Source organism: Sesamum indicum, linkage group LG3, assembly GCF_026168435.1.
Source record: "Sesamum indicum cultivar Baizhima isolate 11 linkage group LG3, ASM2616843v1, whole genome shotgun sequence".
Taxonomy (NCBI): domain Eukaryota; kingdom Viridiplantae; phylum Streptophyta; class Magnoliopsida; order Lamiales; family Pedaliaceae; genus Sesamum; species Sesamum indicum.
In genome coordinates this window covers 4,439,962-4,466,499 of record NC_142659.1, presented here as the reverse complement: position 1 = coordinate 4,466,499, position 26,538 = coordinate 4,439,962, and the positions used below count along the sequence as shown (strand labels likewise).

At 36.0% G+C, this 26,538-nt stretch overlaps 3 protein-coding genes across 3 annotated transcripts; 1 reads left to right on the top strand and 2 right to left on the bottom strand.

Moving 5' to 3' along the window:
• Window positions 1-896: 896 nt before the first annotated feature.
• Window positions 897-3,706, top strand: LOC105157222 (putative late blight resistance protein homolog R1A-10). Its single transcript, XM_011073566.3, has one exon. The coding sequence runs from the start codon at window positions 973-975 to the stop codon at window positions 3,550-3,552; it is 2,580 nt and encodes an 859-aa protein (XP_011071868.1). The 5' UTR covers window positions 897-972; the 3' UTR covers window positions 3,553-3,706.
• Window positions 3,707-6,497: 2,791 nt separating this feature from the next.
• LOC148788604 (uncharacterized) lies at window positions 6,498-8,750 on the bottom strand. Its single transcript, XM_088879153.1, has 3 exons — window positions 8,210-8,750; window positions 7,500-7,714; window positions 6,498-6,935 (listed from the first exon to the last, which is right to left on the bottom strand). Exons 1-3 carry the CDS (start codon window positions 8,748-8,750, stop codon window positions 6,498-6,500), a joined length of 1,194 nt encoding a protein of 397 aa, XP_088735279.1.
• Window positions 8,751-18,939: 10,189 nt separating this feature from the next.
• LOC105157418 (putative late blight resistance protein homolog R1A-10) lies at window positions 18,940-25,411 on the bottom strand. The gene is made up of 3 exons (XM_011073827.3): window positions 24,854-25,411; window positions 19,723-21,978; window positions 18,940-19,171 (listed from the first exon to the last, which is right to left on the bottom strand). Exons 1-2 carry the CDS (start codon window positions 25,277-25,279, stop codon window positions 19,750-19,752), a joined length of 2,655 nt encoding a protein of 884 aa, XP_011072129.2. The 5' UTR covers window positions 25,280-25,411; the 3' UTR covers window positions 18,940-19,171; window positions 19,723-19,749.
• Between the last annotated feature and the right edge of the window lie 1,127 nt (window positions 25,412-26,538).

Genomic DNA, 26,538 nt, shown 5'->3' with positions numbered 1-26,538 from the left:
AGAATTGCAATTTTTCGATTGTGTGTATATTGTGTGTGTTGTGTGTTGTGCGATGTGAGTTGTGTATGTGTGTGTGTATAGAGAAGAAAGAAAAAGACTGAAGAGAGTTGAGGCGGTGGGAGTTGAGGGCCCACCTCCCACTCTTCATTACATCTTTTTTGAATTTTCTTAATTAATATAAGTTGTCCTAAAATATTATAACGAATTTTAAGATAATTCATTCAAATTTTATTATATTTCAATTATGACCTATAATTTATTTATTAATTATTAAGTTTCATAAAAAATTATCAATTAATCCTATAATTAGGTTTTATAATTTTTGGGGCGTCACAATAATAATTGTATGATATATATAAATATATAATTACTTCAAAAGAAGTATTTTTTTATTATGAGTAATTACCATGGCTATAAAGTAAAAAATATGGTGAATACTAATTAATCAAGATAGTGCAATAGCTATGATCAGATGATATTTTCAACAAGAGATGCTAAAACATTAACCACAACTAAGAACTATAACAAACTTAAATTTTCGCATCTATTTTGTTTGACTGTTGTAGATAGCATTAAATTTGTCATAACTTATAAGGCGTAGTAATTTATAGTATAGAAAATAATTTAATTTTTTGTAGTGAATTAAATATTTGAACACAATTGCCCTTATATTATATAGCACGAGGCTTTTTTTTTTTCCATTTTTTTCATCTTAAATTATGTTAATTTTTTCTTGATTGGATAAATGTACAATTTAATTACAAATAAAGTAAATTATCATTCTTAAGTTAACTAGTTCAAATAAATACGCAAAATCATGTAAAAAGTAATTATTAACTTCTTCGTGGTTTCACACTCACCTAATCAGGGCCAAGTTGCTAGCTGGCTTCCACAAACCATAATCATTCACATTGTCTGTAATCTCTTTGCTCCTGTTGCTCAACTCGTAGAGCAATTGCAACAAAGATCAGAATGGCAGTCGCAGCTTATGCCTCTCTTCTTTCTCTTTCGCATGTCATGGAGAATCTTCAGCATCCTGCTCGCCGGACTCGCCTTCATCTAGACTGGAACCAAGTTCAAACCCTGCACCAAAAAGTTCAGTTCTTGCTGGAATTTCTTGAAGTTGATTCTGGGAGAATAAGCCAAGAAATGGAAGATCTGGCAAGACAGATCTCGATTCTTGCTCATGAAGCAGAAGATGTCATTGACTTACATGTCGTATATCAACTTGGTCATGGATCTGGGGATAAAAGTCAGGATGTGGCCGCCCTCTCATCTTTCTATATAGATATACACAAAGTAATCCAAAAGATTGACTCCATCATGAACGAGTTGAGGATCATCCAAGAGGATTGCACCGATGTCTCAAAACAGCAAATGGTAGTTTCTGTGCCTGATAATTCATCCACAGCATTTACTTCCAGTGGCAAGAGTAGTACCATGGTCGGATTCGATGAGCACTTGTTTCGAGTCATGGACGAGCTCACTAGAAATGAACCTGATCTCAATATCATCCCAATAACTGGGATGGGAGGTATTGGTAAGACTACTCTAGCTAAAAATACTTTTGACAATCCATATGTTGTGCACCACTTTGATAAACGTATTTGGTTTACAATATCTCAAGAATATAAAGCTCGGGAAATTCTTGTGCGCCTTCTTAATGATGGAAAAGACCAAGAAAGTAGTGAAACTTTGGCTGAATTAGGACAAAGATTGCATCAAAGTTTATTTGGTAGAAGATATTTGATTGTCATGGATGATATGTGGAGTATCAGTGCTTGGGATAATTTAAGGTTGTTTTTCCCAAATAATAGGAATGGAAGTCGAATATTGGTGACCACTAGGATTTCAAATGTCGCAATTTCTTTAGGTTCTCACAACCCTTATGTGATGGATTTTCTAAATGAGGATAAAAGTTGGAATTTGCTTTGTCGAAAAGCCTTTGGAGAAGACAATTGTCCATATCCAGAATTGGAAGAAATTGGTAAGACTATTGCAAAGAAGTGCAATGGACTTCCTTTAGCAGTTGTTGTGATTGGTGGATTGCTTGCAAATTCCAACAGGACACTAGAGCACTGGGAGTCGGTAGCCAAAAGTATAAACTCATTTTCTAACTTAGAATACAGTGACCGTTGTTTAAAAATATTGTCTTTGAGTTACGATAACTTACCAATTCATCTTAAACCATGTTTTCTCTATATGCGGATGTTTCCTGAAGATGACGAGATTGAAGCCTCCAAGCTAATAAAATTATGGGTTGCCGAAGGATTTTTGAAACCATCGAGAGCTAAAACCTTGGAAGAGGTTGCAGAGGAATATTTGAGAAACTTTATTGACAGGAATCTGATTTTGGTTCGAAGATGGAATTATGAAGGGAAGAAAGCTAAAACATGCAGCATTCATGATCTTCTAAGGGACCTATGCTTGAGACAGTTTCAAAAAGAATGTTTGATTTGTGTCCCAAAAGCACAATGTATTAGTGTCTTTGAGCCCCAGTGTTTCCTATGTGGTTCTCAGCTCGATGAAGATCAAAGGATGGATCTTCCTGAAGTTCAGGTTACCTCACAATCGACATCACTTGCAAGCCTTTCAGTGTGCGACGACTGTCGGATTATGTATCCGAATCTGGTTAGATTGAGATTATTGAGGGTGAAAGCCTGTATGGATGATATGGATTTTCTGCATCCCACTAAATTGTGCTACCTTAAGATGAGCTGTATTAAGCAGTTGAAATTTGAATCTCTGTCTACAATATCTTTGCTGTGGAACCTACAAACTTTAACTTTGCATCTTTTCTTCGGAGTAAATCTCCCGTCTGAAATCTGGGATATGCCACAACTTAGGCATCTAATTGGACGCAGAAATGTTGTTTTACCTCACCCAGTAGTGACCCAAGATTCAATGATCATGGAGAACCTACAGACGCTTGCTGCTTTACAAAATTTCAGGTGTACAATTGATGTCCTTGATAGAGTTCCAAATCTTAAGAAACTGGGAATTGTTCACCTTAAAAAAGGCAGCGGTGGTCTAGAAAATCTTGCTCGCCTACAGAAACTTGAATCACTTTATCTTTTAGAGGAAAATGTGTCGCTATTGGCAAACATCAGCTTCCCCACTTCACTCAAGAAATTGAGTTTGTCAAATTGTTGTATTCCTTGGGAGAAGATGACGGTCTTTGGTTCTATTTTGCCCAATCTTGAAAAGCTTACATTGAACTGTAATGCATTCAAGGGGCCTGAGTGGAGTCCAGTTGAAGGGCAATTTCCTCAATTGAAAGTTCTACGCATATGGGAAAGTGACCTAGTAAAGTGGAGAGCAGATAGTATACACTTCCCCAATCTTGAGAGACTTCATCTTTATAATATGTTTTGCTTGGAGGAGATCCCTTGGGGTATTGGAGATATACCCACGCTCCTCTCAATTCATCTCTTGAAATGCAGCGATTCTTGCGTCAATTCGGCAAAGCAAATATTGGAGGAACAACAAAGCTTCGGAAATGAGACCCTCCAACTTTATGTAGATAAAAAACTAGTCAGTGTTACTCAATAATACTACTTCACTTTTACAATTTATGTAAGAAGAGTAGCTCAATCAAATGCCCAAACTTTTTTTAGAATTTATCATTCACCTTTGTCTATTTTTTATTATGCGTTATATGTGCTGCAGCTAATTGGACGACAACAACAATTGCTCCGTTGATTCATCACTTTTGTCTATTTTTTTTATTATGCGTTATTATATTAAATATTGTTTACTGTGTTTAACAAATTAGTTTATTAACATTCATGAGATTTATTTTTTTCATCTATTTCGTATTTAAAGGTTATTTATAGAAAAGTATATTTGAGTTAATTTGATATAAAGAAAAAAGTATATATAGACCATAATCAATTACCTAATTTGTCTGATTGTGATTCAGATTGTGATTATTGATTTCTAATAATAATTTTTTATTTCTCTTTCTCAACTTAAGCACTGTTGGGACTTTACGGAGGATGAGATGTTTAGAGTTTTCAAAATCTTTGCTAGGAAATGATAAGGAGCAGGACAAAGAGGCTGGTTTAGATTAGGCTTTTATTATTATTTTTTTTTAAATTTGTATTTTCATACTATTTTTTAATTAATATAAATAGTTGTTAATTGTGTTTTTAATATTTTATTGCAGTTCAATTTATCTATCATTTGAATTTATAGAACTTTAAAAAGTTATAAATCAAAATTGATATAATGTATTATAATATGATATTTTAACTGTCGAATAAAATTTAGAAATAAATTAATTTAAAATTAAAATAATTCAATTGGTTAAAAATTAGTAAAAGTAAACTTTTAAAAAATAAAACTCGTAATGGGTATTGTAATAAAAGATAATAACATATAAACATAAAATTTCAAATTTCGTCACCCCTGCAAATTTAATTTAACTAATATTTGTAATGGGTGCAGAAACCCATTCAAAGTCTCACTACTACAGAAGACGGAATTTGGGACAGGTTTTAAAATGAATTTTTTTTTATATATCTTTGGAACGATTTCTAGAGCACAGAACTTATTTGGAGTGAATTTCGAAACGGTCTTGTTTTACTACATTTTCAAATGGTTACTTAATTTTTTATTAAAAACAGTTTTAATTTTACAATAATACTTTTTAGATTGTAGTCTTTTCTATGATTTTCTATATAGCTACATCTGGTTTAAGTTCTTATAGTTTTTTTGTTTTTAATAATTATAAGATCTAAAACTAAATTTAAAAACATAAATAAAATCAACTCCCAACAGAAAAGAATTTTTGAAAAGGATTTAACTTTCGGATGTTAATTTATTTGCCATATGACCTCATTCATCTTTCTTCATTATTAAAACTTTTATTGACAACTTTTTGTATAATTAATTATTTTCTTCCCCTTTTAGTTAATTCAATATTTGATTTTCCTATTATTCATTTCGTATCTTTTATGATTTTTGTTTCAACATGTCACGGATGAGATCTGCACGAGTTTTATTACATTTTTTTTCTTTTTAAGTTTGTGTACTTAAGGATAGATATCACTTTATTATTATTCTTTATTTATAAAATAATGTATTAATTCTCTCAATATTGTGTTCCATCATGGAGGTACCTTATATTTGTAGAGACCTTAGATTGTACATAGCGAGCTGCCCCTGACCAGCGACCTCCAACCAGCTATCTCATCAGCGACCTCTAGCCAACGAGCTATTTGTCGTTTTTCTTCTTGTTACATTTACAATTTTTTTTTTGGGTAAATGTAATTTTCATTAATAAAAGCAAATAATAGTACAACAGAGTTCTTTAGTTGATTTCTCCCTCGATAGGTCAAGGGATACGTCATAATTTAAATAAGGCACATGTACTAACAGACGTGGCTAGGTTAATAATAAGGATGCGCTGTTTGACATCTTCCGTAATCAAGGATGCCAACGTGGCGGGAGTCCTCTCTTCATACTCAAATCTCCTCAAGTTCCTTGCTCTTCATATGAGATAAACACATGAGGCTAGTAAAGCTCGATAAGCAAGGTTAACAATGTGTTTTCCCCTCCATTTTCGTGATGCCCATTCCATATCAGTTGTCCAATCTCTGTTGGGCCATAAAAAATGCACCAATCTGCGAACCTCAGAAAGACATTGTCTGCTAAATTAGCATTGAAAGAAAATGTGACTATGGGTCTCTGTCGCACCCACATCACACAAAACACAATCGCCAGGGTGAGAAAGCCATGCTTTATCCGTTGTTGGCAGTTTGCCCAAAATTGCCATCCATAAGATAAACGTGTGACGTGGGATCTTATAGGAGCCCGAAAGTAGTGAAGCCCATCCTACTTTCGGCCTTGGTGGATCAAATAATAGGATAAGGGCCAGTGTCGAAGGTTTTCCACTCTGAAATTGCCAGATGATACGATCCTCGCCTCCATAGATGTGAAGCAATGTGTGTAAGATCTCTAGGCTTCCAGAATCTGTGAAAGGAGGCCATTGCCAAATACCCTCATCTATGACAGCGCTGAGCTTGGTCGAAAAATCACTCCCAATAATAACGGCACGCACGGGAATCTGTCAATGAGTGGTCCGAGAGGATGTCATGGGTCCTGCCATAAATAAAATCCATGTTCATCCCCAATGTGGTAGTAAACCATCGGTAAAAGAAAAGGTCGGAGGCGTAAAAGTTTCCTCCATACCCACGACCTCTATCATCACGAACTGTGCAAATGGAGGTGTTAAGTAAGCGGCCATAATAAAGGCAGTCCACCTATATCGATGTCCTCTCACACTTTATTAGTTCGCATAGTTTGTTGGTCATAAGTGCCCGATTCAAAGTAGCAATATCCCTAAGTCCTTGCCCCCCTTCCTCCATCGGTCGGCACACCTCTGTCCAAGCCACTTTGGCATATCCACTATTACTCGAGCCTTTCCACAGAAATGCTTGAAGTCTCTTCTCGATTTCTTTTGTAATTTTCTTAGGCAATATAAATGCAGATGCCTAGTAAACACTAAGTGAGGTGAGCAAAGATTTAATAATTTGCACCCTACCCGTATATGACAGTGAGAGCCCCTCCCAACCAGCTATAAGTCGATCGATTTTCAATAATAAAGGCTGACAATACGTAATAGATAGTCTACTGGACAAGAGAGTAAGGCCAAAGTATCTCATCGGTAGATGGCCCTCCTGAAATCCAAGGAAAGTCATCATGTCTTCCCGCAATCCTTGTGCTGATCGTAAATTAATAATATGACTCTTCTGAATATTAAGATTCATCCCCGACCAACTGGCAAAGCGATCCAGGCCCTTTTTCAGAACACCAATCGAGTCCATATTAGCCCTACAAAACAGCAAGAGATCATCTGCAAACCCAAGCTGGAAAATGCGTGCCGCTTCACATTTCCAATGGAAAGTGAAGTATCCATCTTGCTCAATCATCTACAAGCCCAAATGTAAGACCTCCATCACAAGGAAAAATAAGTACGGTGATAGAGGATCTCTCTGTCTCAGTCCTCTTGCGCTCGAAAAGAACCCATGTGGTTTCCCATTTAGGCCAACTGAAAACGAAGGGGTGGTAACAAATTCCTCAATCCATCTGATGAATATGGGTGGGAATCCAAATAACTCCAGAACGGCTAATAGAAAGTCCCATTCGATCGTATCGTAGGCTTTTCTAATATCCACTTTTAGCGCGCATCAAGGAGGGAGTCGGGCCTATTTATATTCCGAGAAAAGCTCCTGTGCTAGAATGATATTATCACTAATGCTTCTACCAGGAACAAAGACTGCTTGGCAATGACTAATGATCTTGTCCAGCACCACACTTAATCTTTGGACAAGAAGTTTAGCAATAATCTTATAGAGAACATTGCAACAGGAGATAGGCCGAAAATCACTAACTGTCATTGGGGAATGTACTTTCGGAATAAGCGCCAGTAATGTGGTGTTGATTTATTTGAATAGCCTCCCAGTTGTGAAGAAATCCAAAACCACCCTCGTTACTTCCCCACCCACAATTGGCCATGCTGCCTTAAAGAAACCAAATGAATATCCATCTGGACCCAGTGTCTTATCTTTAGCTATATCAAGCACTGTCTGTTTAACCTCCAAGTGAGTGAAAGGCCGAAGGATAGCAGTGATTTCATCTTCTGTTAGTAAATGTCTGGCCCATGGTATGAGGAACCGAATATCAATAAAGCTACGTCTCATTTCTCCTCCTAGCAGGTTGTGTAAAAGGAGACAAATTCATTAGTGACTGCTTCCTGAGTCGAATGAGTAACTCCATGTTCATCATTGATTTGCTGAATTCTCTTCATAGTCCTCCGTTGGGCAATCTTACGGAAGAAAACCCTGGAGTACTGATCGCCTCCTTTCATCCATTCCATCTTAGCTCTCTAACATAGCATGATTTGTTCAAGCTTTGTCGCTTTGGTCAAAACTAATCGACAATGCTCCAAGTAAATGAACAACTCCTCCTGCCGGTTCGCACTAATCAATAATTAGGCCGCCTCCAGAAATCCCTTAGCCAGCTGTACATTATGTGATAAATCCCCTTTATTCCTTCTCTGTTATGGAAAACCGGTTTCAGAGCTTTTAGCTTTTGGGTAACTGCATACATTGGTACGTGGTAATTGTCAAATGTTGCCAAATGTTCTGCACGCTAGGAATAAATTTTGTTGAAATAGTAACATAATTGTCAAAACGGAATATACCTCTCAATTGTTGCTGTTTGTCCCCACACAACACCATTGGCGAGTGATCTGAGGTACGCGGGGTAAGGCTCATATAAGCTGATGTTGGGAACCGTGCGATCCATGTGTCATTAATGAGCATCCGATCCAGTCGTTTCCATAGGTTCCTCAGGCTCGCACTACAATTGTGCCACGTGAACCATTCTCCTTGTATGGGCAAAGGAAGAAGTCCTGCCCCCTTGATAGATGAATTAAATTCTTCCATTGCCACTCGAATGTCCCCTGAGGCACCACAGACCTCACTGAGGTCCTGAAGCGCATTAAAATCACCCCCAACAAGCCACAGAGTATACACACATTGGATGGCCAACGTCCCCAACATGGTCCATAAATCACGTCTGTCAGCTACCTCAGTGGCCCCATAAATAACAGTCATAGCAACAGACTCATGAAGTACTCGAATAGTGACATTACAGTGGATAAATTGTGCCCCCAATTCAATGACATCAACATGAACAAAGTTCTCATCCCAAGCGATCCAAATATGGTTACCAGTTGACATATAGTCCACAAACCATTTTCAATGCGGTAACAGAAATAATTGAATTTGAGAAATATTATTCAATCTAACACGAGTTTCAAGGAGACCAAGGAAATGTAACCTGAACCCAGCAACAAGATCTTTCACTGCTAGTTGGTGGTCCCTTTTGTTCAGGCCACACACGTTCCAGACAGCTGCGTTCAACATGGGTCAACTGAGGTGGGGATGTATTGACTTAAGACCCCCGGTATGCTTATCTGCATTATCATCAAGGAGATTCAATGCATCAAATGTGTTATATAGGAAAATATCCTTACTCTTATCCTTTCGTTGCTCGTCCCTTCTTGGTGCTTCGGGTTCATCAGAGCACGGAGATGGCGATCTAGGCTCTTCTTCTCGTGGCTTTTGTTTGATCGTAGGTTTACCATTGTCCGCTACTGATTGAGTGATACCTTCCTTCTCCCACACCATCTTAGGAGGCCCACTAATCGTTATCTTTGGCACATAGACAGACACCAGTAGTTTAGTAGGTTTTGTCGGGTTACTCAACATGCAATTCTTTGCAAAATGCCGCAGGCTCATACACCCTGTGCACTTCAGGGGTACCCATTCGTATTCAACATCTACTTTGTATGGTGATTCTCCTCCATCATCATTTGAGGTCAGAATAATAATATGCATCGGTAATTTTGAACTGATGTCAAGCATGACCCGTACACGAGCAAAGTCCAGCCTCGTGCATGCCCTTATGATGGCGTCCGAATACAAGAGTTTTCCGACTCCGCTTGCCACTGTACTTAGTCATTCCATTGTCCATAATTCCACAGGAAGGTGGCGTAGCTTAATCCATATGAGTACTTGGGTGTGCTTCAATTTTTTCATTGCCATCCCTAGCTCCCATTTCTGTAAAACAACCGGTTGACCCTGAAAAAGCCATGGTCATCCCTCAATAACTTCCTGCATATCATTAATTATTTTGAACTGGAAGAAGAAGAATCCGTTAGCTGTGGCAGTAACCTCTCGAAGTGCTGGCCATATTAATGAGACATACTCTTTTAGGTGGTGGAAATATGGTTTTTTTCCAAGAAAATATCCAACTGCCATCGTTTTCCATCTTCTAGACCCATCCCAGACAGTTTCTATCGTAGGACGTACAATTACCTCGCCATTTTGAATAGTAGGAGCCACATACGATAAAGTTTTTCGTGATCAATTATTAAATGTACGTGCGATTTTATCATCAAGCATGGTTTCATCAGGACATGCATGCAATGGGATATTGCCCATGAAAAGTCCGATGTGAGAATTAGGTACCCTTAGTCTTGCAAGAGTTTTTGATCAACTTTTTTTTCCCAAAATAGAGCTCACCGTCGCGTTTAAAGGAGTTGTCTGTGCAATTTCAGTCACTGTCGGAGTCTAGCCGGGCGTCACCGCAATTTGGACATTCATTGTCGGATTCTGCACATTTGCCGGACTCTGCAAATTTTCCAACGAGAAAGACGCACTAGCAGAAAAATTCTACACAGTTCCTTCCCTCGCCGCCGGTGGCCCCTGCTCAGTACATTTTTTGGCCAGAAGTTTAGTAGTCGCCATTAGTAAACAGCGCTATGCCTTACGAATCTCCGGCGCCGCCTGTTGCCGCTTCATTTCACCACGCCCAAACTTGGATTCCCATCGGGTTTTTAGATTGTTTAGTGCAGCCATGGAGTACTTGTCTCCGTCCACCACTCTGTTTGCAAGTCGAAGTCCACCTTGGAATCAATGTCTCTAGCCTCCATGAATCTGAGCCGTGCATCAGCTGACGAAGAACCGACGATAGTCCCTCTCGTTTGAAAAATCGAGTCTTCATCTTCTTTGTGCGAAGTTTGTTTTTCAGCCGGAATCTCATCGCCAACATCTCCCTGCCGTCGAACACCACCTTCCATGACTGTCCCATCATGGGCTGGACCTCCCTCCCCATCACCCAAGTCACCGGTCGGAGTTTGCAGAGAAGAGGAAGACATTTGTTTTCTGTTACTGTGCGCGTGGGGGTAGGTGAGATGTTGTTCTGTTTCTGCTGTATTAGTTGCTCAAGCAAGACAACCAGTGATCTTCTGTTGGTTTGACAATTGAGAAAAAGTGAACGGTAATGGAAATCAGATGATGAGGATGACAACAACGATGATGAGGTATTTCTCTTCGAGCTCATGGAAGCGCGCCCCTAATTTTTTTCTTATAGAGAGAAATTTTGAGTGGGAGCATAATTCCTCTACATTTATAATTTTTGTTTGTCAGTAGTTTGTTAGATTGTTATCCACATAGATAGTTTGTTAGGGGTGGTTATTTTCTCTCTCTTGCTTGGTGTATATATATCCATCAATGGTGTACATTATTTTTTATCTTTATGTAAATATTGATACACTTTTACACCTAATAGTCTACTATGGCCAGTCTATTTTGTATTTATCGGATTATTCGACATGGTATCAGAGCCTTCATTTGAAGGTCTCTGCATACACTTCAGAGTTCTTCTCACGCTGTACCTTAATGGCGGACCTGTTCGCGATGGCAGAGATGCGGGGGAACCCCATTATCCGAGCGGTTGCAGCTTCATTGTTCTGACCATCCTGGGATGGTTTTGGTATGTACCGCTGACTGGCAATAACTACCTGAATTGGAGCTTCAGCGTCAAGCAGGCTCTGTGTGCAAGATGAAGCTGGGTTTTATGGACTGCACTTCTGCCAAACCAAGTACCGATGACCCACATTTTGAACAGTGGATTAGAGTGGACAACATGGTGACTACATGGATCCTCAACTCCATATCTTAGGATATTGTGGAGGCTTTTATGTACAGCAAATTCTCTAGGAGCTTGTGGCTAGATCTCGAGCAGTAATACGGCGAGTGTAATGGCCCACAGTTGTATCAACTACAATGATAGATGTGCTCTATGACATAAGTAACCTCATCCATATCTACATATGTCACCAATATGAAATGCCTGTGGGATGAAATGGGGCAATTGAAGCCGATGTCGCAGTGCACTGGCAATGGGTGCACCTGTAGTGCTTGGGGCGGAGTGGCTGAAGCAGCAGCCTTTACTTAACTCATGCAGTTCCTTATAGGGCTCAATGAGGTGTTTGATGGGTTGAGACATCAGTTGCTTGTCATGGATCCTGTGCCCTCCATAAACAAATCATACTCGATGATCCAAAGCGTGGAAAAACAAAAATGTGTTCAGATGAAGCTCGTAGATAGTGATGAGAACACGACCATGAATGTTATAGGAGGCTTGCGACCTGACAAGAGGTGGTATATTCCAAACAAACGCACCCAACACTACTTGCACTATGACAGAACAGGACATAGCACGGACATGCTTTAAACTTCATGGGACACCCAAATGGTATAAGGAGCTAATGGATAAACGCAATCGAGGTACAAGTGTCGTGCGTGGGTTGGCTGTGGAAGTAGCGACCTGAAAGGAGACACAGTTCCGACCTGATGCTAAGGAGGAATTCTTGCAGGAGCTACTTCACCTCATGTGAACTCGCATTTAATCTGGGGGGCCAGATTTGGGAGGTCACATAGATGAATTTGCAGGTATAGATACTGCCCTTATGATTTCTGGAGCTGACTGTTTAAATTCCTGGATTGTAGATAGGGGGGCGACAAATCATATGTGCAATAACTCTTGTCCCCTTGAAATTTAACTCCTCCTTAACATCCTACTCAAATACACCTTCTGGATGGTTCCACCAAGCCAGTTACCCATTCCGAAACCATCACCTTAGACAAGAACTTTACCGTCACTAATGTCCTGCTGGTGCCTTCCTTCAAATTCAACCTACTTTTAGTTCCTAAGATCTGCTCTTAACTAACTGTTGAGGTCATTTCTTCACGCTTCTTGTTATCTATTTCAGGACCCGAGGACTAAGAGGACCATTGTTGTGGGAAATCAGGTCGGGAGTCTTTACTTTATAGACGCTTCGTCTTTTAGTTCTCTTGTGATTAATTCTTGTCACTCCTCTCGGATTGGTAACACATCGTTATGGCACAGAAGGCTTGGCCATCCTTCGTCTAATGTACTCAAACACATTCCATTTATTAAATTCAATGTTTCTTCAATCAATGATCATTGTGACGTATGTCCCATGGCTAAGAAGCATCGTCTGCTCTTTACTCCTCGTACCACTTCCTCCACTAATGTGTTTGAGCTCTTAGACACATATTTGTGGGGACCTTGCTCCCTGGGGTAGCTGACAGGGTGCCACTGCTTCCTTACCGTCGTAGACGACTATAGTCATGTGACCTGAACCCTTTTACTTAAATATAAGTCCCATGTCCCTCAAATGGGGTCGCCAAACGTAAACATAAATATAGCTTAGAGATCGCTAGGGCTCTCCTCTTCCAATCACATTTACCCACTCAGTTCTGTAGGGAAGCCATTCTCATAGCCACATATCTCATCAATAAGCTACCCACTTCTACCCTTGACTGGAAATATCTATATGAAATCCTCTATAACAAAAGACCCGACCTCACACAACTTCGCACCTTTGGTTGTCTATGCTTCGCAACCAACACTCTGCCTCACAAGAGCAAGTTCGTCAAACGTGCCACGAAATGCATCTTTCGTGGTTACTGTCAAACAAAAAAAACTTACAAAGTTTATGATCTTGACTCTCATGATCTTTTTACCTCTAACGTCGTATTTCACGAGCACATCTTCCTTTATTATAACCTTACCTCATCATCCGAACCCAGCCCTACCGCTTCTTACTCATGACTTCGACCTTGCTACTCCTTTGTGCGACCCAACGACCCCTCCTGCACTGACCGCGACTACTCCACCTTCTCTTGATCCACTGCCAAGCTCTCCTACCTCTGCTCCACTTCGTAGATCTCAGCAACCTCATTCTAGGCCTTCCGACTATTTGATTATGATTGCAACTGTACCCTCACCTCTCCTTCCTGTATCTTTGCGTTCTACTCCGCTGCACACTCTAAGTTTTTTGCCCTTGTAAATGCACACTCTAAATTTATTGCTCACTTATCTACTTTATAGGAACCTAACAGTTATTTGCAGGTTTGTAGGACAAGAATTGGGTGGAGGCTATGTCTAAGGAATTGGAGGCCCTTACTGCAAATAGAACTTGGATCTTGGCAACTTACCACCTGGGAAACGCACCATTGGTTCGCGGTGGGTCTATAAGTTGAAGCTTTATCCAGATAGGTCCATTGACCGCTATAAGGTTCGTTTGGTGGTGAATGGTTATAATCAGATCGAGGGGGTGGACTACTTTGATTCATTCTCACCAGTTGCTAAGGCTACTACTATACGGATTTTTCTCACATTGGCAGCCTCCAATTCACGACCCTTGTTACAATTGGATATCAACAATGCATTCTTCATGGTATTCTGGAGGAGGATGTTTATATGGATCCCCCTGAAGGCCTCCTTGGCGTTCCTGCTGGGCAGGTTTGCAAATTACAGAGATCGCTATATGGACTCAAACAGGCCTCCAGGCAGTGAAATTTGGAGCTCACCAATCAGTTGCTAGCCTTTGGTTTCAAGCATTCATGCCATGAACACTATCTCTTTATTAAGCGGACCTCAAGCGAGCTCATTGCCTTATTGGTTTATGTCAACGACATCCTCCTCACTGGGTCATCACCTTTGCTCTGGATTTTATTAAGGCCTATCTTGATCGTCTATTTACCATCAAAGACCTTGGATCGGCTAAGTACTTTCTTGGGCTCGAACTCGCTCGTTTATCTCATGGGCTACAGATCACCCAGCGTAAGTACTTGCAGGATATTTTGGCTGACACCAGACCTGTTTCTATCCTGTTACCACCAGGTCTCAAGTTGGTGTGGGATGACGGTTCTGTATTTGCTGATCCAGATTGTTTTTGGAGACTCATTGGTCTCCTCCTGTATCTCGATTTACATTCCCTAACATCTCTTTTGCAGTCCAACAGTATAGTCAATTCCTCCAAGCGCCTCGCTCTTCTCATTGGGATGCAGCCCTTCATGTACTTCATTATCTGAAAGGGTCACCGTCCACTGGTCTTTTCTTTTCCTCCACTAACTCCCTGACTCTTAGTGCTTACTCTGATGTGTCCTGGGCCTCTTTCCCAGACTCTCGACGATCAGTTACTGGTTTTTGTGTGTTTCTCGGGTCATCCCTTATCTCCTGGAAAACCAAGAAGCAAGTCATCGTCTCACGTTCATTTGCTGAGGCCGAGCATCGCAGCATGGCCTCTATTGTTTGCGAGCTCCTTTAGATCTCCTATGTGCTGCGCGACCTCCATGTCTTCGTCTCACTGCCTATCCCCTTCTGGTGCGGCAACAATACTGCCATCCACATCACTTCCAATCCCATCTTTCATGAGCGCACAAAACATCTCAACATTAACCGTCATATTGTTCGAGATCAGTTCAAACTCAGTTTTATCTCCCCTTCTCACATTCGCTGATCTGATCAGGTTGTTGACCTTTTCACAAAATCCATCCTTGCTGTTGATTTTGGATGCTTCCTTTGCAAGCTGGGCCTTGCTTCCTCGACTCCATCTTGAGGGGCGGCTGTAGCGATCTCAGGTTGCACACAACGAGCTGCCCCTGACCAGCGATCTCACCAGTGACCTCCAGCCAGCGACGTATTTATTTTGTTGTTTTTCTTCTTGTTACATTTACAGTTTTTGTTTGTTAGTAGTTTGTTACATTATGTACAATTATACAATGACCGTTACCAGTGGTTTCAATAAGTAAGGCTAAAACATTAAGCATAGTTAAAAATCATGACAAGTGTTTTGATCATGGTTAAATATGGTAAATATTTTGTCCCTAAGTAAGTTCTAGCTATAACGTAAACTAACGAATGTTTAATATTTATTTTAGATGCTTGATAAACGTCACCTTTTCAAATGCAAAAAGAAAAATACATCATAAAAGGAAATATGTGCTTAACTTCCATAGATTTATCATATATCTTTGGCTTCAATTACTTAATACTAATATATTATCTATAAATATTTTTTGAAAAATTGATCTTAAGTTCAAAATTATAAATTTACTTTATAGTCCATTTGATTTGAATCAATACTTCTGAAAATGATTTGTCAATATGTGTCAAGTTGATTATTCTTATATCTCTGTTAAGAAGTTGTTCAATGATCTAATTAATAACTATTTTTACAATATCTATTGAATTTTTTTTATTGGTAACTCTACTAATAACAATATAATATGTAATATAAAAGCTTTAGAAGATCTTTTTCCCACGACACTTTTATAATCGTGCAAACAATGTTTATCTATGGTTTAGTGCTCACATATTTTTTTCTTTTCCTGTTATTTTTTTTGAAAGATGGATATATATATATATATATGTACAGAAGTATTTATAGTCCAAAATTTAAAACATTGATGAAAAATTTAAATTTCGAAATCGACCGTCACAAAACTACCTAGTAACTCTAGTACAGAAGAAAAGATAAGTTTTGAAGCAGATTTTTGTAATGGTATTTGGGGGTGGTGTTACGAAATCAGTTACAAAATTCGCATTAAAATCCATTATAAAAATTCGATCGATTTATCAATTCATATTTTGGGTATGATATCTCAACATCTGTTAGCCAGATTTGTACCAAACTTTAATAAATATAAATACGTGTCTATTTCATCATATCTAATGGTCTGATTGAACGATTCACCAGTCTCAAAGACAAATCATACATTTGGGATTTGTCCCAAAGTGCATCGCATGTAAGATTGATTTTGGCAGCTTGATCATATCATACATTTCGGATTCTCCACAACTGTGTAACAGATTTGTCCCAAAGTGCATTGCATGTAAGATTGATTTTGCCAACTTGATCATATCTAATTATATTTAAAATCGAATGGTCTGACTAAGCGATACAATACAATAATATAAAATGACAGTAACATCAATACAAGATTTGCAATTATGAGTATATGAAATTATTTTATTTTGCGGACATATATCACTTACAATAATTTTTTTTTTTACATACTTATTTGTGTTATTCCACAAATTAATTACTTATCTGTAACATTAATGTGTACAAAAAAGGATAGTTTTTTAATATTTAAAAATATTATTATATTTGAGATGGGATTTTAAAGCAAAAATGTTGACTTTGGGATGGGTTAAGAGGCAGTTTATTTTTCTACAATTTTTTGAAAATCATGAGTAGTGTTTTTTTTTTTCTTCTCATTTTTCTGTAATTTTCTGAAAATTTTCAGAATTTTTTTAAGTTTTTTTGTAAGTTTTCTTTATTTTTCTGTTATGAAAATGCATTTTTCCTATGATTATGTGAGTTTTATATATTTCTTGCATTTTTTTTGGATTTTGTTAAATTTATGTAATTTTAGGAAATTTAGGAAAATTCGTGGGATTTAGAACAAGTTTTAGAAAACAATGATTAATTAGGAAAATTATTGAAATATAGGGTAAATTATAACTACCTCCCCTGACGTTTGACATAATTAAGATTATTCTCTTATTATTTGAAAATTACAAATGCCCCATACATTTCCAAAATAAATGTGAAATTCTTGTACGGCAAGAGTGAAATTACAACATTACCCTCGATTAATTTTATTTTTCTATAAAAAAATATTTGAAAATATGTTAAAAATTTTGAGGGTGGTAAAGTCACATTTTGCCTTCTATGCTTTGCAGATTATTTCCCTCTTTTTGCCTCCCATTTGCAAAAACCTTATTCATCAAAAAAAATTCTCTCCAACTAAAACAAATGATGAAAGGGGAGAAAGTGGTGGTGGAGACAAATAATAAGGGAGTATTTATAATTATGACAAATTTCAGAAGTAATTAATACACCATAGATGTAATTTACCCTAAATAGTAATACGTTGTAAAAAAAAATAATATTATAATATAATATTTTTCTTGCTATAAGTGAAAATTCTGATACTGATTACTGACTTTTAATAATTTTTTATATTTCTTTTTCAACTTAGAGTTTTCAAAATCTTTGCTGGGAAATGAGAAGAAGCAGGACAAATTAAAGAGGCTGGTTTAGATTAGGCCTTTTTTATTTTTTTTCTTAAATTTGTATTTTCATACTATTTTTTAATTAATACAAATTGTTATTAATTCTATTTTTAATATTTTATTGCAGTTCAATTTATCTATCATTTGAATTTATAGAATTTTAAAGAGTTACATATCAAAATTGATATAATTTATTATAATATGATATTATAATTATTGAAAAAATTTTAGAAATAAATTAATTTAAACTTAAAATAGTCCAATTGATAAAAAATAAGTAAAAGTAAACTTTTAAAAAGTAAAACTTGCAATGGGTATTGTAACAAAAGATAATAACATATAAACATAAAATTGTCTCAAATTTCGTCACCCTCAAATTTAATTTAACAAATATTTGTACATCGAATAGAATTTGTAACGAGTGCAGAAACCCATTCCAAGTCTGTTCCAAATTGTAACGAATTCCCTTGCAAGTTTTTGTAACACTAACCACGAGCAGGTAGTTGCCCACGGAACTCGTTTAAAAAATCGTGTGTACTTGTTCCATATTAAAATCCGTCCCAAAAGCCCGTTTCATAAAATTATTTTTTTGTAGTGAATATTACATTGATTTAACATTTATTTAGCCACAATAGTGAATGATGATATTTTATTCATAAATAATTCTAAAGAATATTATCTGCTATTTGTTAATTTTTTCTAAAGTAGAGAAGATGCTTAATTATTTAATAATAAATTATTATCGTTCAACAAAAATAAGATTGTTGTGATATTATATTTACAAAATAAGAAAAAAAAAACATAGATTCAAGAAATTATAAATATGAATCCAAATAGTCACTGCAATTAACAAAGAAAATCAAATATATATTTTTGTAAATCCAAATAATGACTAGCATCAATTATATATTATTTTGTTGACTATGTATATAACATATATATATACTCTATTGAACAAAAGATGCAATATGCAATGTTAAAAATAAAAGCAAATAAAAATGGTTAAAATGTGAAGTGATTTGTTGCAAACATTAAGGATGTCCTGTTAGCCAAATAAGTAAATAATATCCTTTGCTCATCCATATTTTATCAGAAGTGAGATCACATATTGTCTTTACTGAGAAGTTTGTTGATTATTCCAATCAACAGTAGTCACTGAATGTTATTAAATTTGAAATGAGTATATAGTCAAAATACAACAGCTTATTTCATAGTCTCAAAACATACAAGTTTAATCAGGTAACAAACAAGTCGCGGGAAACACACGAGTAATTATTCATTCAAAAGATTAAAGTGCAATATTTAGGGAGTTCTACGGAAGGAACAGAATGAACTGCGCCCAGCATTTATTCAAGCAAGAAGATCTTCATGCATCAGACATCCTCAGTAATCTTTTTGGAACCTTTCTGTGATGCGCCTGCACAGATATTTAATAGTCGTTAGTTCTTATCAAAACAAAGTTTCCGAAGTGTGAGGGAGTAGGTGTGGCGCTGACATGTATGATTTCATGACACCTTTCCGTTTAATACGAAAAATGACGCACGCGGCCGTTAGCTAGGGCATTTACAATTTTGCTCTTATCAGTTATAATATTCTCGCTTTTGGTTCATAACTTTAAAAAGGTAACATTTTGTCTCATCCAGTTGACGGTCACGTGGCCTATTCGATTAAATATCTAATAGAAAGATATCATGAGACCGAAAGTGTTAATTTCTTAAAATAGTTACAGGGCCAAAATTGAAAATCTCTTAGCTAATGGGATTAAAAGTGTAAAGACCCTAAATTACGAGATGAAAAATGCTATTTCCCTCTTAATAATAAAGAATACCTAAACTTATTAAATCATCTAACATGCCCAAACTTCCTTAATCATATTTATACTGGAAGTAAGGATATATTTCTCAAAATGGGACACGATTAGCATTCAACGAGGGACTCAAGGAATAACTACATGAAAGTTTTATTTACCTGTGGAGATAGAACTGAGGGTGAGTATCATTCGTCAATGGGAAAAATGGAGAGCTTGAATCCACCGGCCTTGCCGGTTTGCCCTTGCTTCTTTTTTGCCTCTCCGATTTTCTTGGCAGAGGCAGATGCAAATTTTGTGCGGTACAAGTCCAAAATTTGGAAGTTTTCGATATCTGCCAACCCAATTGGAACTTCTTTAAGTTCCTCACAGTTCTGCAGCTCAAGGCGTCTAAGTCGAGGGAAATGATGAGCTGAAGCTATCCAGAAAACTAAATCAGTTCTTCCGATGTGCAAGACTTCAAGGCGGCGAAAACCTCCATCCGCTGCCTCCCAGCACTTCCCCATGAATGATTTATCTTTCAGCTTGAGCACCTCCAAATTCTCCAGCAGTCCTAGAATTGACATATTACTCCAATCAAGAAAAGTATCAGCTAATGTCAGGCTCTTGAGTTTCTTTGGGAATTTGTAGGGTGGAGGAAGACCACGCAATTGGCCTTCCGAAGGTGGACTAGGAAATACATCATTGAGTAGCTTTAACTTTTCAAGATTTTCCAATTTCCCCAGACTATCAAATGATCCACTCTTGCCGTCTATAAGCAAGGCTAGTCGCCCACGAATGCCCAATTTCTTCAAATTGCGAGCTCTTTCAAACACTTCATCTGTGCAACTTTGTGGTGCAATTGTACCAAGTGTGCGAAGCTTTTCACCTTCTTTACTACTTTTCACCTTCGGCAAAGTAGTGCTGGCATTTGTTTTTAAATGCCTTAATTGAATCATCTTCCAAATATCAGCTTTGATTTCCAAGGTACGAGATGTGGTCTCAACCACAAGAGTTTGCATGTTCCAAAGCTTGGAGAAGGCTGGAGGAAGAACTGCTAAACTGAAGGATATGGTGAGATACCTCAAATGAATCAGCTGGTATATGTCACTAGGAATTTTTGTAAATTTGATGGGCTGGACTTCTAGAACTCTAAGCAATTTGAAAGCTGTGGGGATGGCTGAAGTGTATTCCGATGGCAAGCCAACTTCTTCCTTGGAGAAACAAACAAAGGACCGGGCACGAGGACCATAAGGTTTCGAAGAGAAAAAATGTAGGATGTTGGAATGAATACAAAGACGACGAAACTTTTGTACTTGACTGATCGAAGGTTCAAATCCATTGCTAGACCTTTTAATTTCTTGGAGAAAATTTTCCCTTTCGCTTCCAGCTTCATTTCTGCAAAAGTCGCGAAGCATGTCATGAATGCGGCATGTTTTAACTCTACCATCAGGTCTCCTCTTATCAACTCTTACCAAATTTCTATTGATAAGATCCTCTAAATAGTTTTCTGCCGTTTCTTCCAAGCTGATACCAGACTTTTCTTGTATGAATCCCTCGGCAATCCACATGCGAATTAATTTCCAAACCGGGATCTCATAGTCTTCTGGGAACATCCCCAAATAGAGAAAGCATGCTCTTAGGTGATAAGGCAATTTATCATAACTCAATGCTATAATATTTTCCATGCGTCTCGCAGGGTCCTCATTAAGATATGTACTCACACTTGTAGATACTTTTGTCCATGCATTTTTTGTTGCAGTCATATCATCTGATGATGAATATTTTTTGAGAAGAATGCCTCCTATGACCACAATTGCAAGTGGCAATCGGTCACACTGTTCTGTAATTAGTTTTCCCAGAACTTCCAACTCAGGAGGGCACTCAGGCTTACCGAAAACCTCCAACCGGAGCAGCAACCAACTCTCCTCCTCAGTCAAGAAACGCAACTTGTGGGGATGCCTATTTTTATTAGCATACTGACCAACTTCAACATGACGGCTAGTAATCAAGACTTTACCCATCTTATTGCTCTTGGGCAAAGCAATTTGGAGTTTATCCCAATCCTCAGCTGTCCACACATCATCCATGACAATCAAGAATTTACCCCTCTCTAGATAAGACGCAACCAGTCGGGCTAACTCCTGATCATTTTTCTGATACATCTCCTCATCGGGCCTAGTGAACTCTCTTAGAATTGCAAGAAATATGTCTTTTCTTGTGAATTCTTGAGAGACGTAAACCCATATGCGAGTGGGAAATTCATACTGGATTGCTGGATCACGAAATATTTTCCCCGCCAATGTTGTCTTGCCAAGACCGGGCATACCGATAATGGATATGACATCAAGCTGCTGAGTTTCTTCAGTCAGATAACCTATTAATTTTTCTGCTTCGTCTTCAAAACCCACCACGTTCTCTTGTCTTACCACGGGAGCCTGTGTGAATAATTTTAATGGCAAGAGTGATAGAAATTAGAAATCAAAGTAATTCTAAACCTTTATTATCAGCACTTATAGGAACGTAAATGAGTCGAGTTCGAGCCCGATTTTGAGTTTTCTAAATCGAGCTCAAGTTGACTTTTTTTTTTTTCTTTTGGGTGGGGGAGGGTTTGATTTAATGATCCTTTAAATAAATATGTACTCTACAAATAATAATAATAATAATAAATAATTATTGATAAACTTTTAGTTCCATTAATACTTTCTTTTTACCCCCTGAAACTTCATAGCTCTTTTTGACTGCTTCGTATCACTAGAATTTTTATAAAGGGAGTGTTTGCGAGAGCTTTGAGAAGTATTTTTAGCTTATGTTTCTAAAAAAATACTTTTGAAATGTTTGAGTTGTCAATTTTTGTTTATAAAATTGCTAAAAAAAGTACTTTTCAACAAAATGTTAAAAGCACTTTGAGGGGTGCGTCTAGCTGCTTTGGCTTTAATTTTTATAAATAAATTCAACTTCTTTTAAACTGTTTTATCTCATTATAATAGTTTTAATTTAAAATTTACCCTTTTAAATTTATTGAAAATTGCATATGTGAATTTGATATTAGAGTTTTCAAATAGTTTTACCCTAAAATGTAGGTAGGGACAAATCAGTTTTTAATCAATCAAGCTTATTTTAGAAGTATTGTTTTCCAAACACTACTCAATTTAATTAGCTTTTATCTATTTTTTGTTTTTTTTTATAAGCACTACTCATTTTGTATTCTATTACAATTTTCAACCTTTTTTTTTTTTTGTAAAAATTACTTATTTAAAAGTAAAAGTTTTTGCAAACACTCCCAAAAATCACTTTTAAATTCAAAAGCTAAAAGTATCTAAAGGGTGCTTATAGCTGATTTGACTTTTTTTGTGAATAAATTTAACTTCTTTTTGGATTAATTTATCCTCATTATAATAATCTGAATACAAGTTTATGAATTGTAGTTTATTTTGAATATTTCTAAATTTGGAGTTTCAAATAAGTTAAATAGTTTAACTCTAATAAAATTTATAATTTGACGTATTTAATGTTTTAAAAAAATTATTTTATTTTCTAAATTATCTTATTTTATCTATTTTCACTTTTTTTCCAAACAATATCAATTTTTTATTTTATTACAACTTTCACCTTTTTATAAAACCAAAAGTTTTGCCAATTAACACTGCCTTAATTACATTATAATTCAGAAAAAGAATTTTATAAGTGTTAGTTTTATCTAGGATAAATTATAACCACATTTCCTGAAATTTGACATAATTACAAATACCTTCTCATTATTTGAAAAATTATAAATATCCCCTCTGATTTTAATATCAGTCTCGCAACGAGCCCATTTTGAATTTTAAGTTATAGTTTTTTATATTTTTTTATTATTTTCTAAAATATTTTTATGAATTAATATTTTCTCCAAATTATTTATTTTACCCACCTTGATCAATTTTTTTTATATTTTTTTATTTTTTAGAATAAATCAATAGGGGTAAAATAGTAATATTTACTTCACAATTTAGGGGCTACACAATTTTTTTTAATTTGAGAAAGGTATTTATAATTTTTCAAATAATAAAAGAGTATTCGTAATTATATCAAACTTAAGAGAAGGTAGTTCTAATTTACCCTTTTATTTATTAGCTTACATTTTTCATTAACAACTTGATTATTTTATAATCATACTTAAAATTATGGTGCATAATTAAACATATTACGAGAAATTTAATACGTGAAAAATTAATTTATACATATTGATATATCATAATGACAACTTAGTACTGAAATATATATAAGCACTGACAATTTTATGCACAATATTGTATTATTAATTATTATAGTGATAATTTTACACAATCATTATTAATAAACTATAAAAATTAAATTATAATAATAATAAAATTAAAATTCTTATCACTTAATATCACAAGAAAAAATAGATTATTCCTTACATTACAAATTACTACGGCTTAATTGTTATGAATCAATAATATCTACTACGTCAAACAAAATCAATACAAAAAATTAAATTTTGATCACAATTAATCAATATTCACCATAATTTTACCTATAGCGAAAACACTTGGCATAATTTTTATATGTTATTAATATTTTAATCTCGCTTGTAAAAATAACTGTTGATAATAGTTATATAATCATAATTTCACAATTATAATTAATTAATATTTATTATATGTGTAATGCTAATATTAATATTTTCATTTGATTTTTCTTGAGTAATATTCCTTCTTTCTTTATCGGAGGGTTATACATAATCTAATGTTGGGAATGCAATTTTAGTTCTATAACTTATGAGGACTGCATTTTGGGTTCTATATGAAAATCAAAATTTTCAATTGGTTTGGTAATTTTAAATGTTTAACAATTTTAATTCTTTTATGGCTATTTTGATCAGAAAAAATTGCATATTACTTATAGGATTTTTAACAATTTAGTGAATTAGCATTTTTTTCTTTCATGAATGAATTAGCTTATAAGATTTATAGAATTACAATTTAATAAGGGCATGTGCATGTCATATGTAATTTTTTGATCAAATTAACAAAGAAAATGACTGAAATTATAAAACTTTAGGACTAAAATTACAATTTAACTGAATCATATTTAATCATATGTAATTTTTTGATGAAATTAATCTAATAAAAGGACTAAATTAATAAAAATTTTAAAATCACATAACTAAATTATAAAAAACATTTCTTACGGAACTAAAAATATCAACTTGTCTAAATTAAACAATTCAAATTATGATTTTTCCATAGTCAACTCCAATTCGGTTCAGTGTTCTCAAATTTAACAGCCGGAAGGGAAAAGGGTTACCTCAGATTTTTCAGGCCCTCCATCTCCGACATTGAGGACGGCGAAGTCAATCCTGGATTTGTCGCCATATATCTCTTTAACCGTGGCGCTAACCTTCTCGATTTGTGTGGCGATGCTGTGGAGCTTCACCGGCGTCTCGAAAGCTCTGAGGAAGTAATTCTTGGCCTTGCTCTCGGCGGCCTGGGTCACGAAGGCGTCGATGATGTCCTCCGCCTCGTAAACAACGTCTCGTATCTGACGGACGAGCTCTCGCAGGCTCTCGTCCTTCCGCCGCTTCTTGGTGGAGTCCTTGAGGAAAGCGTTGAAGACGCGGAGATTACTTTCCAGCTTCTCCACCTGGTTTTTGGCGTCGGCGATCAAATGGGTGTGGTAGATCAGTAGCTGCTGGAGGTTGTCCAGAAGGAATTGCACCGCCGCGTCAGCCATTCTCTCTCTCTCTCTCTCTCTCTCTCAACAATGGAAAGAGCTATATTGTCATGGCTTGTTTATAGAGGTGTCTGAAGATGTGTACATATAGAACCTGTACATGCAAGAGTGATCGAACCTATTGAGTGAAATATAAAATTTTCAAATATATATATATAATCCAGTTCGAATTTAGCAATTTCGAAAGTCTCTCGGCCAGTTGCTAACTCCAACAAGATCGAGTATTGGATCGCTGAAAATGAAATAAGCATGTGAAGCTCGTTGGGTGTGTTCCCGACAACGATTTTCCAACGCTCAAATTAGTTTGATCGAGGTAAAAATGTGCGATTAAAAGTTGTAGGTCGAAAAATCTATTGAGTGAAGTATAAAATTTTCAAATATATATGTATTATTGCATTGAATAAAAATAAATTATATAAAATTTAATGTAAAGATTTCAAATGAATAAAAATTAATGAGATATGAGTTGGCTTATAATTTTAGTGAAGGTCAATGCCTGGATTAATTTGGGTTTCCATGTGTCAAGTTGATCTAAAATAAATAACATTTGGTTTAAATTATTTGAAATATCTTTCATTAAGATATTAATATAAATTATTTTTCTTTTTAATAATTTAAATTCTTAAATAATGGGGTTGTTTGACACGTGATCAAAATTAAGCAAAATATAATTAAGATTCCAGATTTGAATTTGATTTTCGTACACCCATTTATAAAAATAAACTTATCACATACAGAATTTGGTATGCGGGATAGACATGTTAAAAACAGTAATATTAAATAATTTCCGTGCCTTCTTTGCTAATTCATAATATCTTTGAAATTCTTATACATGTCAATATCATATATACTTTTTAGGATTAAAGGTAATTTTCGTCCCCTAACTTCAGGTCATTCTCGTTTTAGTTCCCTAAGTTATTAGGGTTTCATTTTAGTCCCATAAAAGTGAAAAAATCTCAATTTTGATATAAATTTAGTCGGAAAGTGGAGTCACTCGCCGGAAAAAGTCACATGCCAAGCATGTGACTTTTTAAATTGAGGCTTGCATTGTGATTGGCCATCCTAAAAGGCTTAAAAGCAATTTTCGTCCCCTAACTTCACCCGTTTTCGTTTTAGTCCCCTAACTTCAGGTCATGTCTTCACCACATCATCTTTTTCAGCCAATCACAATGCAAGCCCCAATTTAAAATGTCACATGCCTGACATGGGACTTTTTCCGGCGAGTGACTCCACTTTTCGATCAAATTTGAACCAAAATT

What these genes read in the sequence shown, in the direction of transcription:
- LOC148788604 (XM_088879153.1), bottom strand. Translation starts at nt 8,750, where the DNA reads ATGTCAACTGGTAACCATATTTGGATCGCTTGGGATGAGAACTTTGTT. An exon ending in CAAACAGCAACAATTGAGAG is followed by an intron (nt 7,715 to 8,209) that starts GTATATTCCGTT and finishes ACAACCTGCTAG; the next exon opens with GAGGAGAAATGAGACGTAGC. An exon ending in GGCCAATTGTGGGTGGGGAA is followed by an intron (nt 6,936 to 7,499) that starts GTAACGAGGGTG and finishes TTGGGCTTGTAG; the next exon opens with ATGATTGAGCAAGATGGATA.
- LOC105157222 (XM_011073566.3), top strand. Translation starts at nt 973, where the DNA reads ATGGCAGTCGCAGCTTATGCCTCTCTTCTTTCTCTTTCGCATGTCATG.
- LOC105157418 (XM_011073827.3), bottom strand. Translation starts at nt 25,279, where the DNA reads ATGGCTGACGCGGCGGTGCAATTCCTTCTGGACAACCTCCAGCAGCTA. An exon ending in GAGGGCCTGAAAAATCTGAG is followed by an intron (nt 21,979 to 24,853) that starts GTAACCCTTTTC and finishes TTATTCACACAG; the next exon opens with GCTCCCGTGGTAAGACAAGA.